Below are 19,793 nucleotides of genomic sequence, written 5' to 3' on the forward strand. Positions count from 1 at the left end.
TGATGTTTGGGCAGCATGGTGCGCGCCCCTGCACCAAAACACGCGCTATGGCGCCCAGCACTTGTAAAAAAACGTGTTTTGAGGTTTGGATGGTATATATTAGATTGGGGAATGATTTTTGTATCATTTCTTCTCATCCTCATTTCTCTCCATCGGTTTAGAGCTAGGGTTCCTCATTTCTCCTTCAATCCAATTTCTTCCAAGACATTAATCTTTGATTGAAGCCTTAATCTTTGCTTGGAGATTAGAAGTTCTTCTCCTCAAGAGTTTAGAAGCAAGGTAAGAAAGCTTATTTCCTTGGGTTAGTGATTAAAGGGAAAATAATGGGTTGTTTGGTTTGAGGGTTGAGGTAAATTTGTTAATATAATGATTGATGATATTGTATGTATTGATATTTTGGAAAAGAAATGGAATTGTAGAGGAGCTAACTCTTTAGCATGCACGCCACGTGTTTGACAAAATGATTCAATAAATATTTTTATGGCATATTACGGTTAAGAAATTTACGGATCTTGATTCGAAGTAGTATTGAATTAATTATGAATTTTGAACAGAAACTACTCTGTTGTGATAGATGATCAATGTTCTTGAGTTATAGTAGAATTCAAAGGTTCAAGACTTCTCACCTACACATTTCGATCTTCCTTTGGTAATATTTGAAAGTTATGTTACGGTCGATAACATACGAGGTAAAAGTATCATTTTTATTTTAAATTCTATGGCTCGATGAACTATTGGTGATTTGATGATGATTGTTGTATTGAGATGAGTTTATTATGATATCGAAATGATGATATTGATTTGCATCGTTACATTGCATATTGAGCCACTTTTTGATTCAGATTTGATATGGCGGAGGTCGCCTTGATATATTGATTTGTTGGACGTATGGGGCTATAATTGAGTTGGCATAGTGTATGCGGAGGTCGCTGCTATGGCCTGAACACTCTCTATAGGCGCACCGTAATCCTGGGATTGTAGAACACAGCACCCCACCCCGAGTGGATGAGTCGGTGGATGTTGCTGGATGATTCTATTCCCTTGGGTACCCTATGACCAGATGATTCACTTGATCTTGAGATTTATTGACAGCCCACAGCTTCTGATCATGCATTGCATTATATTGCATCTTTATGAGTTTATATGAACGTTGTGAATTTAAATTCTCATATGTTATTGATTGTATAATACTGGGTTTATACTCACCGGCATGTCGGCTACCTCTTGTTTTCATGTGCTTGACGGTAGGTGAGGCGAGGCTTGGGATGCCAGAGTCCAGTTCCAGGCGAGGAGATACGAGTTAGAGTGGGATTCTCGGGTCTTAGGAGCTATTTGATGATGTTTGGATTATTTTGGTTCACTACTTTATTTTGGCATGTAAAATTTATATTTCAAACATTTGTGACCTTTAAATTATTTTGACGATGTTTATGTGGATTGTGAACCATAAATTATACATTTACTAAATCGTTGGGTTTGTTATATTTATAATTATTAATATTAGATGTCGGACCCGGGGGGCCCCACAACAGAGCTTCACGAACTATATTTAAACCGGGAGAAGGCCACCTGGAAGCAATAGTTGGATCTGGCCCAAACGGAGCTATCTAAGGCCCGATCTGAGTTGGAGTCATCCCGAAAAGAGTTTGGTTATAACTTAGAGACCACTCGTCTAGAGGTGCGAGTGGCCAGGAAAGAGGCGGAATCCTCCCGGGCTCGAGCTGAAGAAGCAACTGCTGCTCTGGAGCTTTTGAAGACTTCCCACGAAGAGAGGATGGCTCAATTTTTGAAGTCTCGGGAATTTAAGAAAATGGTTGCTGACGAAGCCTTCGTTTATTTTGACCTGGGCTTCAACAAATGTCTCGAGCAGTTTCAAGAGGAAGGCCTTATTCCTCCTGACCGAGAAGACTTTGCTAAAAGCTGCTGCGTCTCTCCTGGAGGATGAAGAGGAGAAAGATAAATCGGACCCAGAGGCGTAAGTAGAGTAGGTTTTTATTTTTCTTCCCGAGCTTCTGGGCACAATGTAATTTCCCTTTTGTTTGATGGAATATATATATATTTTTGCCTTTTCATTTGTCTTTTTCTTGGTAATAAGTAGATAACATCAAGAATATCTTCCAAGTATTAAAAACGGCTCGGGCTTCTTTAAATAAACTCGCTAATTTCCTAAAAAATCGAGTTTCTGTATAATGAGTCCTTACCAAGAATATCTTAAATTTTAGATTCTTTTGAAAATATCCATGGGGGCTTTGCTTAGTAGATGACCGGGGTACGAGTCCTCGGGCCAGGGTACAGGTTCCTGGTCTTAGTAAGTGACCAGGGTTAGGGTCTCCAGGCCAGGGTACGGGTCCCTGATCTTAGTAAGTGACCGGGGTTACGGGTCCCCGGTCTTAGTAAGTGACCGAGGTACGGGTCCACGGGCAAGGGTACGGGTCCCTGGTCTTAACAACATTTCTTTATATAATTTTCTTTTTATTTGACGCACAGATTGATAGATACAAAAGGACTACGCATAATATTTCATCAAATGAAATGCATTCCATGGTCTCTTAAGAAGGTGTCCCTGAGAATCTTCTAGATAAAAAGTTGCTCCTGAGCTGACTCTCTGGACCACCATGAAAGGTCATTCCCAACGAGCTTCCAATTTTCCCACATCACCGACTGATTTTACTTTCTTCATAACCAGATCTCCGACTTGGAAGTCTCGTGTTCAAACACGTTTATTATATGATCTCATAACCTGGATTCGATAAACTTACATCCGAATGGCTGCCCGATTTTTCTTTTCTTCCACCAGATCAAGCTCAATGGCCCGGGTTTGGTCGTTATTGCTTGGGTAAGATTATACCCGAACAAAAGACTGTCCAATTTCCACAGGTAAAACCGCTTCTGAGCCATAGACTAAACTAAACAGAGTTTCCTGGGTGGCTGTCCGATTGGATAAGAAACCTACTCATGATTCTTTTATTAGGCTAATCTTAATTATGAGTTATTAACCATCATTTTTAATAATTAATTAAATTAATTATGATATACGTAGGGACCAAGTGTCCTCAAGATGAAAAAGATTGGATTAAATTATCACTAACCATCAATATTTATTTCCAAGAAAGTTAATTAAATTCCATATGTTATTTATAAAAATTCAAATTTTATCCTTTATAATCTGAAATTTCTTGAAGTACTACACACTTTAAATCACTCTTGGTCAAGTAAATTCACTATGTCTATCTAACATGTAGTCGTGAACAAATACAGATTGGTTCTATTTTTGAAAGAAAAAAACAACTCGAACCAAATGAAATATTTAGATTATTAAATCAAGATTTTCTAAATTAGTATTAAATATTAATTCACAAAACAAACATTGCAACAATTGACGATGTAATGTATGATAATGACATCATGACTTTAGCTAAAAAAATAAAATCCTAAAAATAAATTACTTTAATTTCAAAAGTGATTCCATGCTCATCTTCTATCACTTGTATCAATAAATATATATTGAAAAATAGTAAAGAGAAATAAATATATTTAAGAAAGAGAAAATATAAATTACACCAAATTAAGTTTCTATAGTTAAGAAAAAACATAGTAAATTAAGTTTTTTTAAAAAAAAAACGTATTCTAATTTTAATATTTACAAATATCAATTTGGTTTGAATTTTTTCTATCTATTGGATTTGGCTCTGCACTCTCGTTCGATTTAGATGGATATGTTTCTTCTCACAACTGATTACGTTACGTTTTTAACTTTCACACGTGATGAAAATTGAGATGATGGCGCGTGAGGTGGATAGGTTTGTCAAAAAAGGTCAATTCTATTTTTTAGATCAATTAATTATTAATGGCTACAAATAAAATAAAATAATGTGCTTATATCATAAATATAGAAACATCCAATATTCCCCCACAAATTATTAGTCTTATGCTTAGTTAAAATATTGAACCAAACATATATAACGTTGTTATTTAACTGTATATATATATATAATTAATGTATTTTTATTCTATATAATACAAATCACCGTATACTAATTATATGAATTCATAGTGTAATTTTGTATTTGATTAGAGCACCTTCTATCTTATCAAACTAACTGCATGAATTTACTATATTATAATATCATTTTTTGTACAAAACTTTATATGAGATGTCTCACGAGTTTATTTTGTGAGATAAATCTCTCATCCAATCTAGTTTATAAAAAAATCTTATTTTTTATGCTAAAAATATTATTTTTCACTTTAAATATATAATTCAGATTGACACATCTCACAAAAATAAATCTATGAGACCGTTTTTTGAGAGTTTTATTCTTTTCTTTATATTTTATTTTAGAGTTTTTTGCAACTAACTCCTGTGAAACATAAAATATTCACACTTCTTTTTTATGAAAATTAAATACGCATCTTATATCTTAATATTTGTAAAAATTACACGAACACATTTACGCTAAAAATCTATCGAGTTGAAGTATTTTGGTGATATCTCATAAATGAATGATCGAAATGACTAGGGACAAAACAGTTAGAAAAAAACTCAATTTGATACAAATCCTATTTCAGGTCGATTAAACTTGTTCGAACATTATTTATGTTAGCGGGATGTTACAAGATTGAGTTGGATGACACAGATACAACAACTGACATTGTACGATTAGTATAGATTACTTCCGAACTAGTCAAGCCGGTCTTAATTATGACTTACAGAAAATTGAGTTTTCTCTTTAAACGTTTTGTGTGCTGATCATTTTGATCACTAGTCTACGAGATATAATCAAAATATTATAATTAGCTATATTTTCAAATGATGCAGAGGTATTCATGCAAATTTTACAAAATCTTAAGATCTAATATTTCTATTTAGTTTTCAGATTATCTATATATATAATACTATGTGAGAGAGCAGATTGAATTATAAACAAGAGGAAGTTACTCTATTTTAAAAAAAAAAATGGAGAAAGATACTCTTTAAAATTCAAAAACGATGAAATTCAAGAATTTATGGAGGAGGATGGACCAAAAAAATAAGAGAGAAAAATTGTGGTGGAGGAAGGTGCCACGAGGGAATCGGAGAAAAGCCCACGAAATTCCAGCTGGCAATCCATGGAATGGTAATCGAGATCGCGCGAAATACCAATCACTTATCAACAATTAAATCTTTTGCAGATCAAATATATTGGCCCGCCTTTCTCTCTCTAAGCTCGGATTGCCTTGCTGACTTTCGACCCGACCCGAGTTTCCCCCATGTCTGCCATTGCGACGGCTGCTGCTCTTGCTCTTCCACTCTCTTTCTGCCGCTCTTCCAAGAACAACAGCAAAAAGGTGCTTCCCATACGGTTTTTTTCTTTTCTTTCTTTACAATTTCTGTGTGTTTTTTAAATGGTTTCTTGATCGAGTTATAGTGGTTTGTTTTCGGATTTGTGTTCACTCATCAGGGGAATTCTTTCAGCTCCATTAATAACAGTTGAATTGGTTTTTTTATATCGATTTATTTTGTTAATTCCGCTGTGGTCTTAAGTTGCTCTGAGGTGTTGAGACTTTGCATTTGATCACACCATCTATGTTGTCTATCGTTAATGGATGGTGCTCTGTGACATTATAGTGTAGGAGATATTTGAGGAGACAGTTTATGAAATATAGCATTCTGGATTTTATTTATGTATATGGCATTTGAAAGCAGAAGGTTTTCCTTTTCAGGGGAAAAAAAAGGAGAGAGCTACAATTAGAAGATTTTATGTTAACTGTGCTCACTCTCTGTTTAGAAAGTTTTAACCTTTTATATTTTCAATAATGGGGGTTTACATTTTCTCAATGTATGAGGCAACATTTTGCTCTTGTTCACCGCTGATCTTTGGTATTTACTAAAAACTCATAAACTACGGTGTCCCATTACCCTTGTGTTTTCAGAATCGACAAACTATTTTTTTCAATCTCTATTTAAGTTTAAAATTCTTGATCCTTAGCTCAGCCATGGTGTTTCTTTGGAGTCTCACAGGCTGTCAGAGGAGGATTTAGAGTATTTGCTATTATTGGTGAAAACGGTGGTTTCGTCGAAAGGAAAAGCCCGTGGACTACACTTTTTGATGTAGAAGATCCGCGATCTAAGGTTCCCACCAATAAAGGCAAGTTTCTTGATGTGAATCAAGCTTTGGAAGTGGCGCGATATGATATACAATACTGCGATTGGAAGGCTCGACAAGATGTTCTCACAATCATGCTTCTGCACGAAAAGGTTGGTTAATGAGATGTCTGCTCTTTCTGTTCTATTGGACGCCCAAATCTGATATTGTTTGATGGTGCATTGTTGAACTGTATTGGAATTGATATATTTGAATTTGGTAGGTTTTCCATGGTTTCGGATGTTCTCAAATTCTATAATGTTGTGTAGGTTGTGGAGGTATTAAATCCTCTGGCTCGTGAATTCAAATCAATAGGAACCCTGAAGAAGGATCTCGCAGAGTTGCAGGAGGAACTTGTAGTTGCTCACAACCAGGTACATATTACTCAACGAGTTTTCTCAAAATCCACCAAGTACACCGTGAAATTTAGCTATTCTAACAATTTTGTATGATGAGATATCAAATATCAAGCAGTGGTTGAATAACTAAATTTATGGTGTAATCTGTGGCTGCATCTTTTTTTAACTTTCGAATATTTTTAGGTACATATATCAGAATCAAGGGTTTCTGCTGCTTTGGACAAATTAGCTTACATGGAAACATTGGTTAACGATAAAATATTACAAGACACAAAAATCTCAGAATCTTACTCTCTACCCTCTACTCCAAGCACCTCTTCCGCTCAATTTCGTGATACTATGAAGAGCAGCAAGCAGTCCCGACGAGGTCTTGATGTGTCTGGTCCTGTCCAACCTTATAGTGCCAATTTGAAGAATTTTTGGTACCCTGTTGCATTTTCTGCAGATCTGAAGGATGATACCATGGTGAGGACTGTTTAATGGAAATTTGTTTCATGTTATTTCGGACTTCTTCAGCAACACTTCTTTTATGTATAAGGTCCCAATGGACTGCTTTGAAGAACCTTGGGTTCTGTTTCGTGGGAAAGATGGCAAACCAGGGTGTGTCCAGAATACTTGTGCTCATAGAGCCTGCCCGCTTCATCTGGGTTCAGTCAACGAGGGTCGTATTCAATGTCCTTATCATGGTAAGATTAAGAGTATCAGTCCGGAAATTTTATGTGCGATTCGGGGCATGGTCATTAATTGGAACCGTCAACTGGTGTATTTCATAGGACAAAACTTGATGATCTGTATATGATTATAAACTTATACTTTTCACTTAATTTTCAACATCAGGGTGGGAATACTCAACTGATGGAAATTGTGAGAAAATGCCATCAACTAAAAAACTACATGCAAAGATCAGAGCTTTGCCATTTTGGAGCAAGAGGGAATGATATGGATTTGGCCCGGGGAGGATCCTCCTGCAGCTAACCTCCCTTCTTTATTACCACCATCAGGATTTCAAATACATGCCGAGGTATTTTTGTGCTCCTAAACATATTATGTCATGTCTATTCATCAAACTTTTCATTATAAATATATATTTATCGTGATTCTTCTTATGCCCTTGACATGGCAGATTGTAATGGAACTTCCGGTGGAACATGGGCTGCTTCTGGACAATCTTTTGGACCTTGCCCATGCTCCTTTCACCCACACTTCTACATTTGCTAAGGGATGGAGTGTTCCCAGGTTTGTTAATCGGGCCAACTTATGCCCGGTGGTGATGCCATTGGTTTATTACGTCAGTGTGTCACCAGAAAAATTACTACGCACAACTCACTTATATTTGCTTCTTTTGTTGTTGTCTTCACAGCTTGGTGAAATTTTTGACTCCGGCGTCTGGAATTCAAGGACACTGGGATCCTTATCCAATTGATATGGAATTCCGTCCGCCTTGTATGGTGTTGTCTACTATTGGAATCTCGAAACCTGGGAAATTAGAGGGGCAGAGTACAAGAGAGTGTTCAACACATCTACACCAACTTCATGTTTGCCTACCTTCATCTAGACAGAAGACTAGATTGTTGTACAGGATGTCATTGGACTTTGCTCCTATCTTAAAACACATTCCTTTCATGCAATACATGTGGATACATTTTGCTGAAAAGGTACATTCTTGGTTTCTTCTTGTCTATGATTCTGTCAGAAAAAATTCTGCTATTCCAATTCCTTGGATGATCCATAAATATCTGATCAAATCCCAGCTTACACTTGAACAGGTTTTGAACGAGGATCTGCGTCTTGTGATTGGTCAACAGGAGCGAATGCTGAACGGCGCAAATATATGGAATATGCCTGTATCTTATGATAAGCTTGTAGTCAGGTACAGGCTATGGAGAGACTCGGTGGAACAAGGATCTCACCAATCTCCTTTGAGCAAATCAACGTAGAGTATTGATTCTTTTTTCTCCCATTGATCTTCATACACCATCGTGAACCCTTCCGAAACAGAATGATCAAGACCTTAACTAAACTGTTCTACAGTATTCGTTCTTACAAGAAAATCCAAGCTGAAGCTCAGTATCTGGAAATAAATTGTCACGGCGCACACCCTTTGGGCAAATAAGAGCAACTGTACACGTAATTTTTTCCCCTGCCAAGTTTTTTGTGTATAGTTCTGCAGCAATCTCATTATTATTCTCAACTTCCATCCCTTGTTGATAGCTACGACCTGATGTACCATGAATCAATGATTATGACAGTTCAAAGTTTGAATCTTGAAAACCGAACGTCACAGTATTTTACTTCTGATGAACTGAACTTGGTTGAGCACAGAGAATAAAGAATGAGTATTTGCTTAGATCAAGAGTGATAAAAACAGAACTGTTATTTATTTATTTATATAGGATTTAAGATTTTAGAAGAAAGAGTATTTTAGTAAAATAAAGAAGTATAAATTTATATAATGATGTTATAATTGTAATTTTAAATAAAATTTCATCAAATCAATTAAAACTTTAATAAAATATTAAGATAACTTATAATATAATATAATAAAAAAACTAATTAAATAAAAAATAGGTTTTTTGTGATACGGTTTCACGGATCTTTATCTGTGAGACATGTCAACCTTACTCATATTTAAAAAATACTTTTAACATAAAAAATAGACCCAAATAGGAAAAATTTCTTACAAAATTGACTCGTGAGTCGCTCTTATGCAAATTATTGTGTTAAATAAATTACCGGCTTTGTTTGATTTGATTGGCTTGATAGATTGATTACTATTTTTACAAGCTACGTTAGCTCATTTTAATTCAGTAATATATACATGACCAAAGAAAAAGAAAATTAATTAAATTATGGAAACACAAAACTTTGATTGTTTCAGCTTGAATATTTATGATATTTAATTTGATTGGTTATGTTAATTTGAAATGAATTTGAGTAAATCTATTTTCTATAGTTTCGGTTTAATTGATAATCGAACAAAGATTTTTAAATATGCATATCATATTTGACACTGATAGAATATAAGTTTATGTTATATACACGATGACGGATAATCATTGGGTTACAAATAGCATTTGAAATTACAAAAATATCTTAAATGTATTTTTGAAAGATTTTTTCCAAATAAAATGTAAGGATAATTTTGATATTTTAAAGCGAATATGTAATCCAATTTGTAAACTGTCATTTTACATATTACATTTTCATATAATATAACACTTATATGTATGATACTGTTCTCGATTACAAATCTTAGGAGTACACCACATACTTACGCTGGTTTCCAAACTGCAAGCAGCTCTTGGAACATCTCGACCGCAAGTTCTCGATCCGCATGTCTGAAGAATTCATTCATCTCGTCTCTGACATCATAAATCTTCCCAAAATCAAGCAAATACATCATGCATCCTTTCTTCAGTTTATTCAGCTGGTAAAGCCAAGCCTCCTGCAGCCTCTCTAGCACATTCCCCGTGTTGATATCTTCCAAAAGACTCTCCTCGCATGCATCCTTCAAGTCCACGATATCATACTTGTTTGCTGCACCTAATAATGCTAATCGATGTTTCCAAAAATCTTCTTGACTTATGGTTCCGTACAAGTAGCTGAGAAGGGCCATACAGGACTCGGGATGTCATGTCTTCGATGTCGATAGTGGATGATTCTTTTTCTTTGAGATTGTGCTGGAACATGCTGAGGAAAACGGGGGAGCTAGCTGAAAGAATCGCTTTGTGGGCTTGGAGGGTTCCGTCGCATGTGTTGATGGTCACATCTGAATAAATGGCTTCATCCAGCATGCGAGAGAGGCATCTGAGAGTACTTTGTGTCGTCAGATATTGCATCATGCCGTCACTGGGCCATATAGAGCTTCCTTCTCCACCCTTAAATTTCACAGGACGAGGACATCCGAAGGACGAATAAAAAATAAGTAAAGAAAAGGACAAATCTACTAGAAGTTTACTATCCCGATTCACAATGTTACTCGTGTAAATGCATTGGCTACACGAGGCTTCAAAACTATGGCATCTCAGCATTGGAGTCGGACTTTTGTATAGAAAGGGTGAAAAACTGAGCTGAAACATTTATATGGCGGGGCGAAGTCATATTTTCATGTATGTATAAAGACACTGCACAGATAGAAAAATTGATGTAAGTTTTGATCAAACAAGCAAGAGCATCTCACATTTGCACCGCAAATCCTGAGGTCCAGAAACTCCACATCAATGACGAATCGACCTTGAAAGTTAACATCCACGGGGCAGGCAAAGTCATCACTTGTCCGCAGCAATCTCTCGTGGACTGAGCATAAAACCATAACCGTATTTTCAATGAACATATACAAAAGGCAATCCAAGACTCCACATAAGTAAAAAAACTCCATTGGTACATCGAAATTCACATTCAAGCATTTATTCATTCACTTTGCTCATCAAACCTCCTCAGGGTAATGATGGAGCGTGAAGCAGAAGTCTCGCAGTAGAAAATATATTCTAAAAATTTGATTTCTTTACGAGGTAATTTGATGCTTTCCAAAAGCTTATAAGGTTAACGTTCTCAACTTTTGAAAGCCAACAGACATGTGATAGAAAAAAGTAGAACAAAAAGATTTTCATCCACGATTTTACATACTATCATAAGCAAAGCAAATACAAAATCAAACCCAATCAATTGATAAAATCACAAGTAAAGGTCAACGAAATCAGAATGACAAAAAAAAAAAAAAACTAAAAACGTAGATAAATACATACTCGGCGAAATATAGGGCCTTCGATTGGAGCCAGCTGTGGTGACTCGTAGAACAAACCGGGCAATCGGTGGCTGATCTTTCGAAACCCGAGACGGTTCAGGGAAAAGCCGGATATAAACTGATCGATTCTTCTCCACGGATAGATGCCTGTGAAAGGTGAAATTCGTCAAAACCAGAAATTGGATTTAAATTGGTGATCCAATTCAAATACAAGTTTATGCAAATCATGTACCAATTCCATATGCCGATTTTGAAAGGTTCGGATCTTTTGTAAGCCAAGGTTGGCCCGAAATTTTCCACTTTCCACTGGGCTAATCTTGCTATAGTTTCCACTTTCGTGTCCACCATTGTTGCTCTCTCAGAGTTCAGGCTGGAAGTGGCGGAAAGCGAAGTCCACTCGAGCTTGTGAAGGAATTGTTGACTTAAGATTTAAGGAAGCGTGGCGGGGGTCATTTTAGTCATTCAATTAACTTATTTCTTTTTTTATTAATTAATTAGTAAAAGTATATTTATAATATAAAAAACTTTTACTTTTGCCATTGAGATCTTATATACAATCTAATTAATGAAAAATATTATATTTATATTAAAAAATTTATTTTTCATTATCAATGAAACACTATCGAGTAAACCTACTCTTATAATATTGATATGAAATTGGGAAAAAAATTGGTATTCTTTATTATCGATAGTTACTCTAATTAGTTACACTATTATAACACGGTAAGTATAGATGGATATGTAAATTGTCCATATTTTACACAATTGTGTTTGTGGCACGTAATTTAGGAAATGTGTATAATAATGTCAAAATTAATATATTTGACATAAAAAATAATATTTTTTCGTGGATTACTAATATAGGTATTTCATAAGACGATCTCACATATCTTTATTCGTGAAACAGATCAATCATATACATATTTACAATAAAAAGTAATACATTTGACATAAAAGTAATATTTTTTCGCTGGTGACTCATATAGAATATCTGTTTCACAAAATTGATTCGTGAGATCATCTCACATGAGTTTTTGTGTATAGATTTTGATTGGATTCAACTCCCGTGGTGGTTGCTTCTAATTTGGTATCGTCAATGAATTCAACATACACAATAATCAATATCCTAGTCACTTCACATATTTCCTTCAACATACGTCAATTTTGTGAGAAAGATATTCTATTTGAGTCATCCATGAATACAAGTAAAAGAAGGAAATCCTACCTTATTTTGCAACTTTACCATCTTAGCTACAAATTTTTATTTTGTGTCCAGCTTTAATACAAATAATAAATGCATTCCACTTTTCCTCCAGCTTTAATTCTCCATTAATGAATACAAGTAAGAATGAAGGGGAAATATATAGAAGTCATATCATTTTACTGGTTGAACTTTCAAAATCTTGAACACAACTAAAGCCCCAAATCATTTTGTGTTATAACAATCTTTATCTGATGAGTAAGTCTATTGTGACGAGTCAATTATGCACATATTTTAATAAAAGTAATACTATTTGCATAAAAAGTAATATTTTGTCATGGATGACTCAAATAGAATATCTTTTTCACAAAATTGACGCGTGAAACCATTTGTCTTACATGAGTTTTTGTGTTATTTGATCATATTATTGAAAATAATACACTCTCCATTTCACATATATATTGCAGTTCTTTTATGGGATGCCTTGAATATGTAATTCATAGTTTATATTTAGTAGTATTTTTAATCAGGATGAAATTAATTTTTTTTTCATAATATTATATTTTCTAATCATATTTCAATATGATATATTTGGGACGGAGTATGTATGGAGTATATCATTAAATTGGATTAGTTTCTTGAAAACTCCAAACCTTGTTTATGCAGGCAGCACAATCCAACTGATGATACAATGGTTTTATATTTTCGTGCTTATTAAACAAATAAATGAAATACTTAAATGTAAATCGCGCATCAAACTTTCCTCGTAGGGGGGAAATATTTAGAATTGGATTTTAAGTGAATATTATTTTTTATTCAATATTTACTACAGTTTTCCTGAAATTTAATATGGTTATTTATATATCAAATAAAATGTAACCTTTTCAAGATTTCGATTTGTATGGATAAAATAAAATTAAAACACAAAATTTTAATTCAAAAATATTTGGCCTGTAGACTGCGGCCACCCGCACAGATACAAAATCCTTGGTTCCACCATCGAAGTACCTGCGTTGTGCGTATTTATGAGTTTTGGTGTGGCTGTTTAACTGATTCATAAAGGTTCGAAGGAGCAGAAAAAGACAAGATATTGCTGACAAAATCAGATAAAACAGAGCACAAAATTTGGTAAAAAGCGCCTCAAGGCCTTGCTGGAGTCTGGACATTTCCCCCAGGCCACCAACAGCCTGTCCCCCTCCAACCACCGTCTTTAAGGTGGCGCTGAAATTCATTCAGTTCTATTACGTATTCCATCTGGGCTTTATTTTCTCTTGCTGTTTGCTGTATTTTCTTGGGTTAAAGATGGTGAAAGAACTGATGGAGGAGACCTTTTTGGGTCAGCGGAGTGTATTTCCTTCCATACTGGCTATTTTTCAATGGTGGGTTTTCAATGTCGCAGTTATCATCATGAACAAGTGGATCTTTCGGGTAGGAATTCATCTGTTTGGTCGGCTATTTTTCAATTGTGGGGTTTCAAATTTTCTGTTTACTCGTCAGAAACTGGGGTTCCACTATCCATTGTCGGTGTCATGTGTTCACTTCATATCATCTGCAATCGGTGCATACTTGGTGATCGAAGTGCTTAAACTCAAGCCGCTCATCATTGTCGAACCCGGAGATAGATGGTGGAGGATTTTTCCAATGTCATCTATATTCTGTGTCAACATAGTTTTAGGAAATGTTAGCCTGAGATATATTCCCGTGTCATTATGCAAACCATCAAGTTTTTAACCCTTGATACAACAGGTGAGGTTGGATAAACTTTATTGCATTGCGCTCTAAATTGGTGATAATAAACCAGTCATCAAAGATTATACAAATCTCTATTTAAGGTTAAAAAGAATATATACATAGATATCGACCACACCTTGTGGTACTGACGACTTCTAATTCTTTTGATACAGTTTTCTTGCAGTGGCTAATCTGGAGAAAGCACTTCGACTGGCAAATTTGGCTTTCGTTGATTCCGATTGTGGCAGGGATTCTGCTCACGTCCATGACCGAGCTCAGTTTTAACATGATCAGATTTTTTGCTGCTTTATTTGGCTGTCTTGCTACTTCTACCAAAACCATTCTCGCAGAGTCTCTGTTGTCACGCCCCGGGACGGGGTTGGTTGACACCGGCGTTGCTCTCAAATTTACATTCGAAAACAACAAGCCTCAGAAGTACAAAATTCAGAAACCAGTCTTTTATTCATATTACTGAATAATTCATTATTTGTTACAACTCAAATAACTAATGTTTTACGGCGGAAATTTAAAACCAGACATAACAGTGTCTTAACAAATGCATCGGAAATAACAAAAATAATAACTGAGAACAACAGTCTTCTTCACCAGCCCCAGAATTGATTCTGCTCTTCTTCTTCTAACAATTCTTCCTCGTTCTTATCTGAGATGAGTTTGGTGGGTGAGTGATATGGTTGTCACTCAATAAGCGGGGGCGGGAATAACTCCAAGTTTTCGAAATCATTTTCAACAGAAACAATAATACAAATAATATACAGAAAACTCTTATTTTCATAACAGGAATCAGTATTCAGAACAGAAATCAGAAATTAGCAAGTAAGTAAGCATTAAGCACGTTTGTGAATTTCATGCCCTATATATTATCTCCTCTAAGGGGTGAGGCCAGAATCAAAATCAGAATTCAGAAATGTTCAGAATATATATTCCTAACATTAGTTCACTAGGTTTCAGTGTTTCAAAAATCAGATATCAGAAATCAAACATATAGAACTTTGCTTTTAAACAGAATTTATCAAACTGATTTCAAGACATTTATATACAAGCCCACTTACTGTAATTTGCTATAAGGTTTCGGTAGAAATCTGGAATCTGCTTGTTCTTGCTACTGGTTTCTACTGCTCGAAAATAAGCACTCTCTTAGCTCTAAAATTCAAGGGATAATCTCAATATTTGTGTAACCCAATTCAGAGGTTTGAGGGTGTTATTTATACGCAAAATTCTGACCGTTAGCCTCCCAATTAATGACCATAATCTGTCATTAACAGCCTTTATTCCATGTTAAATGCTTCAGTTACAAGTCATAAGCTGAATCAGTAACTGTCTGCTGGAATCTCGCTCTTCTTATGCTGGATTTTATCTGTTGTCTGCTACTGAATTCTAATCTGCTGTCTGCTGCTGGATTCTAATGGAAATTCGGGTTCTCACATCTGTTGCATGGGTACAACTTCGACAGGTACCCAATCTTCTCATTGAATTTCCCTTTTCGTAGCAAGATTAGATGTTATCTCTTTATGTTCCTAAAAATCGAGTATGCCAACTGCAGCATAAACGTGGTATACTACATGGCTCCATTTGCAACCATGATCTTGGCTTTACCAGCTCTGGTACTCGAAGGATCAGGGATTATAGGATGGTTGCATACGTGCCCCTCACTTTTCTTGTCCCTTATCACCATTTTTGGATCTGGAGTTTCAGCCTTCTGCCTCAACTTTTCTATCTTTTATGTCATTCAAAACACAACCGCGATGACTTTCTGACGTTGCCGGAAATCTTAAGACGTGCGTCTCTCGAGAACCGTCCCACAGTCTCTTTTCTATGAAGTGCATTAAGAAGCTCAACTATTTCATCAAGTGCTTCTTCATCCAGCTCGTTCATTTTTATCCCTGCATGCTGAACGATGATATAACGTTACCTATTTTGAAATATAAGACGACCATTGTGCAACTATTTGTTATATCCGATTTCTGATTCACACCAGGTTGCGGTTGCTATTGCATGTTCGTGGCTCATATTTCGTAACCCGATCTCTATTATGAATATCGTTGGATGTGCTGTAACGCTCCTGGGGTGCACCTTCTATGGATATGTGAGGCACATGCTCCCGCAGCAGACACCAGGAACCCCTCGCGCCAAAATGGAATTCATTCCATTGGTTAGCGAGAAATTAAATGAGAAAGTCTGAATCTTGCGCTTGAGGTTGGCTAGGAAAGATGGCGGTGGTAGATATTTACTGTAGAAATGACGAACAATTTTTATCAGATTTACAAGAGCGGCATTTCAAGAAATAAATACAATATTCTCCCGGCCTGGACATGGTTATTTTTGTTTATGAAAAATGGGGCTCGAAATTTACTGTAGAATGCAAATACAAGGTCAGATTTTTATTTCTCAGCCAAAAAGAAATAATGTAAAATTCAAGAATAAAAATCATCTCAATAAGGTTTGTGATAATCTCAATGGGGCGAGTATAAAGTGTGGTTTTCTCACATGAAATATTTCAGAATTTCAATTAGACTTGGTCATGTACTGTAAAAAGGAGTGAACAAAATTAAGTTCGATTCAATCCAAAGAAAATACCCATTTCGATGAATCTAATTCTTTTGATTATTTCCGTTGGATTAATTGACTTAATGTGAAAGTCGAATTTTATAATACTAGCTATTGTTTCTCCCTAACACTATTGGCAACGGAAAAAGCAAAGAACAAATGAAAGAAATTAGGGAAAGAATAATCATACGAATGAGGTTTCAGGCTTTCAGCCCATAAAAGTCACCACTGAACTAATAATTTCCTCTCAAATTTTATGCAACTGCAAATTCTATAAAGCACTCTAGGTTAGTTTCTTCTTCCGAAAATACCGCCTCAAATACAACGATTGCGAAACTGAGGCCACAATGCAGATGCCAAGAGACATATTGCTAAACCGAGCCACTCTACCATTCGTTGTCTCGCTCACTTCCCTCATATCCATTTCCCTGCACAAGAAAACCGAACATATTTAAAAATGTAAGTTTTCCCCACTCGAACATTACATCTGTAAATCACCCCACTAACAGGTAAACAAAAAAAAAGGGAAAAGCATAATCGATTTTAGCCATGGAAATTTACCTAGCCATCATATAATTCATATTGTCACGAATTGCTTGCACAATGCCTTCGAGCATTTTTAACTCAAGTTCAAGACCCTGCAAACAAATTTAATATACGATATGTGAGAATGCTAAAGGAGAGTTACGAGTGATAGAGATAACAAGAAGGTCTTGAATACCAACTATCCTCAATCCAGACAACTGTATAAACAAAGATGGGAAGTAAATAAACTAGCCTCGATTTTTTCTTTTTTTGCTACCAAGTCCCAATCTTTTGCAGAAATTCCCGTTTTCCAGTCAATGCCCACGGTCACAGTTTTACCTCCATGTTGCTCTCCATCAACTGTAAAGCACGCGATGTAGCTGCCAGTCTCAGTTGTAGTGAAAGAAAACTGACCATAAGAGATTTTTTCTTGGTGATAGAGATTGTTTCCATACGGTGAAGTAACCTAAAATGCACATTACAAGACATCGTTAAGATAAAGACGAACTAAAACGAGTTTGTAAATCGTAAAACTTTCGAGACCGAGTCATGCCCCAAGAGCGTAAGCTAGATTTGGTCCGCTGAACCCAAATTCAGTAAAGTTTCATCTTCGAGTCTTAAAACACTCTGAAACTTGTTATATACACATCGATGTGAGCAGTTCATCCGACAACAAAACAAGAATCTTTTTCTTTGTTTATGTATACCAAGCGAGACATGTACTTTGGTATGCCAAACATTGGATGGATAAAATAACTCTTAACACTCTTAAATCAAATCTGAAACTAGAATTCATATCCTAATGCATGTTTCTATCATGCAACAAAGTCCAGGGAAGTGTCATTACGGATTACAACCGATATGCCAATTTTGTTAGGCCATGTGGAAAATTTTGCCAATTTCCTCCAAATTCATTCCAGGGAAAATAAAAAAAGCAAATTCTTTTATCCAATAAATGCAAGTACTACGATTGATCTAGCATTTGCACAAACTGAAAAAGGGGCAAAATGAAGTCTGGTTGAAAATTTGTATTGAAACAAATCGAAGATCAAACCAACGCCAGAATTATATCACTCAATTCTCCGTTTCGCTTCACACAGACAGAGAAGTGGCATTGTGTAAAAGGGAAAGCGATGCTTAACCTTAACAGACATGGAGGGTAAGACGGTACGATTCACGTCATCGTTTTGGCCGAAGAAGGAGTGGAAATCAGCCAAAACGACAACGTTGTTGTGTAATTCCTCCGACACGCACTTTGTCCCCGTTCTCGGCAGGTCCACCCACAACCCACGCACCGCCGGCGCCACCACAACCACCACCAGTAGCACCGCCGCTGCCTCCACCAACTTCATTCCAATAAACCCTTACGATAAATATATATATATATATGTGTGTGTGTTAATGGTGTGTAGAGCACAAGCAGTATAGGTTTGAGTGAAACGGGGAGGGACTTGCTAAGGTTTTGTAGTGGAAGTGAGCAAACGCGCGTGGACATGCGATTGGGATCGGCGAGTCAATTAGTTGGCGCCACGCAGTTAAGGTTTCATTTAAACCAATCAAATTGAGCCTCTTGTTTGACTAGGTGCTCCAGTTTGGACAAGGATTGGGAGTCTACCCACGCGCTTCCATTTTGTTGCAATAGCTTTGTTTCAGTCGTCTTTGGGCCGTCTATATTAATATTGTTTTGGGCCGCAAGAACTATACATAATCCCGAATAGAGTCGTTGCAGATCTATATGGGCCGGATTTTAGTGTGCTGAAGGCCCATATCGGGTAATCCAACAAATCGAGGAGATATTCGGAAGTTAAAATGGCTCAAGTAATGAATAATCTCTCATGCCACCAGAAAAATCAATGATTTACAAATATATTTATGTGAATAATATTTTTATGTTGCATGAACAAAAGTTTTCTCGTCTGCAAATTAAAATCATAATCAGTTGTTTTTTACTCCATTGATAAAAAGAGAGAACAATTGTTTAACTAAAGGCAAACAAAATAGTTCTGGCAATAACTGGACGCTGGTCTCGATTCATTATTACATTATTGCGATGTCTTTTCAGTGGTCTGAATGTGCTCGAGGGTACGCACGGAGCGTCCTTTCGCACCGCAGCCATTTTTGTTTTGTTTTGCTTACCTATTCCTCCTTTGCTTCGGTTTATTCGGTAAATTCGATTTTCATGTGATCTAAAGTTTTTATTTTGGATACCAATTAGTCCATCATTTTCCAATGTACAAGATTATTGGATGTAATGATATAGTTTGTTTATTCATGGAATTTTGGACTTTTTTTATTTTATTTTTTTAGTACATATTTAGTGTCTCAAATGTGGCATTCATAGATCAAGGATTCATAGGGTAATACAATCGGTAAGGCTAGTTTTGTGGGGATGGAATTATTCATATGACGATCCGAGGTACTCTTTCGAATTAGTTGAGTGAGTGTGAGACTCAACCTATAGAGAGTGACAATTTTATTAGGATATTTAAGGAAAAACCCGAAATGAGACGAGTTTGGAGATTTGAAAATCGGGGACGGGTAGT

The 19,793-nt window shown here is 36.0% G+C and overlaps 2 protein-coding genes and 2 pseudogenes across 2 annotated transcripts; 2 read left to right on the forward strand and 2 right to left on the reverse strand.

The window, feature by feature from the left end:
- The first annotated feature begins 5,147 nt into the window (after positions 1-5,147).
- LOC142553802 (chlorophyllide a oxygenase, chloroplastic-like) lies at positions 5,148-8,773 on the forward strand (annotated as a pseudogene).
- Positions 8,774-9,624: 851 nt separating this feature from the next.
- On the reverse strand, positions 9,625-11,647 carry LOC142553804 (BTB/POZ domain-containing protein At1g21780-like). Its single transcript, XM_075664310.1, is given in 5 exon segments — positions 9,625-10,109; positions 10,111-10,362; positions 10,665-10,780; positions 11,230-11,375; positions 11,461-11,647. Coding segments are annotated over 5 exon segments (984 nt in total). The 5' UTR covers positions 11,577-11,647; the 3' UTR covers positions 9,625-9,755.
- A 1,837-nt stretch (positions 11,648-13,484) lies between these two features.
- Positions 13,485-16,360, forward strand: LOC142554599 (UDP-galactose transporter 1-like; annotated as a pseudogene).
- A 398-nt stretch (positions 16,361-16,758) lies between these two features.
- On the reverse strand, positions 16,759-18,678 carry LOC142553806 (transmembrane emp24 domain-containing protein p24delta5-like). Its single transcript, XM_075664312.1, has 4 exons — positions 18,393-18,678; positions 17,504-17,716; positions 17,287-17,363; positions 16,759-17,153 (listed from the first exon to the last, which is right to left on the reverse strand). Exons 1-4 carry the CDS (start codon positions 18,600-18,602, stop codon positions 17,009-17,011), a joined length of 645 nt encoding a protein of 214 aa, XP_075520427.1. The 5' UTR covers positions 18,603-18,678; the 3' UTR covers positions 16,759-17,008.
- Positions 18,679-19,793: the final 1,115 nt, after the last annotated feature.

This window comes from Primulina tabacum, chromosome 8, assembly GCF_025594145.1.
Source record: "Primulina tabacum isolate GXHZ01 chromosome 8, ASM2559414v2, whole genome shotgun sequence".
Classification (NCBI taxonomy): Eukaryota; Viridiplantae; Streptophyta; class Magnoliopsida; order Lamiales; family Gesneriaceae; genus Primulina; species Primulina tabacum.

Coding starts and splice junctions, on each gene's coding strand:
- LOC142553806 (XM_075664312.1), bottom strand. CDS start 18,602: ATGAAGTTGGTGGAGGCAGCGGCGGTGCTACTGGTGGTGGTTGTGGTG. Junction 17,717..18,392: donor TACCCTCCATGTCTGTTAAG/GTTAAGCATCGC, acceptor TGTGCATTTTAG/GTTACTTCACCGTATGGAAA. Junction 17,364..17,503: donor CAAAAAAAGAAAAAATCGAG/GCTAGTTTATTT, acceptor ATTTGTTTGCAG/GGTCTTGAACTTGAGTTAAA.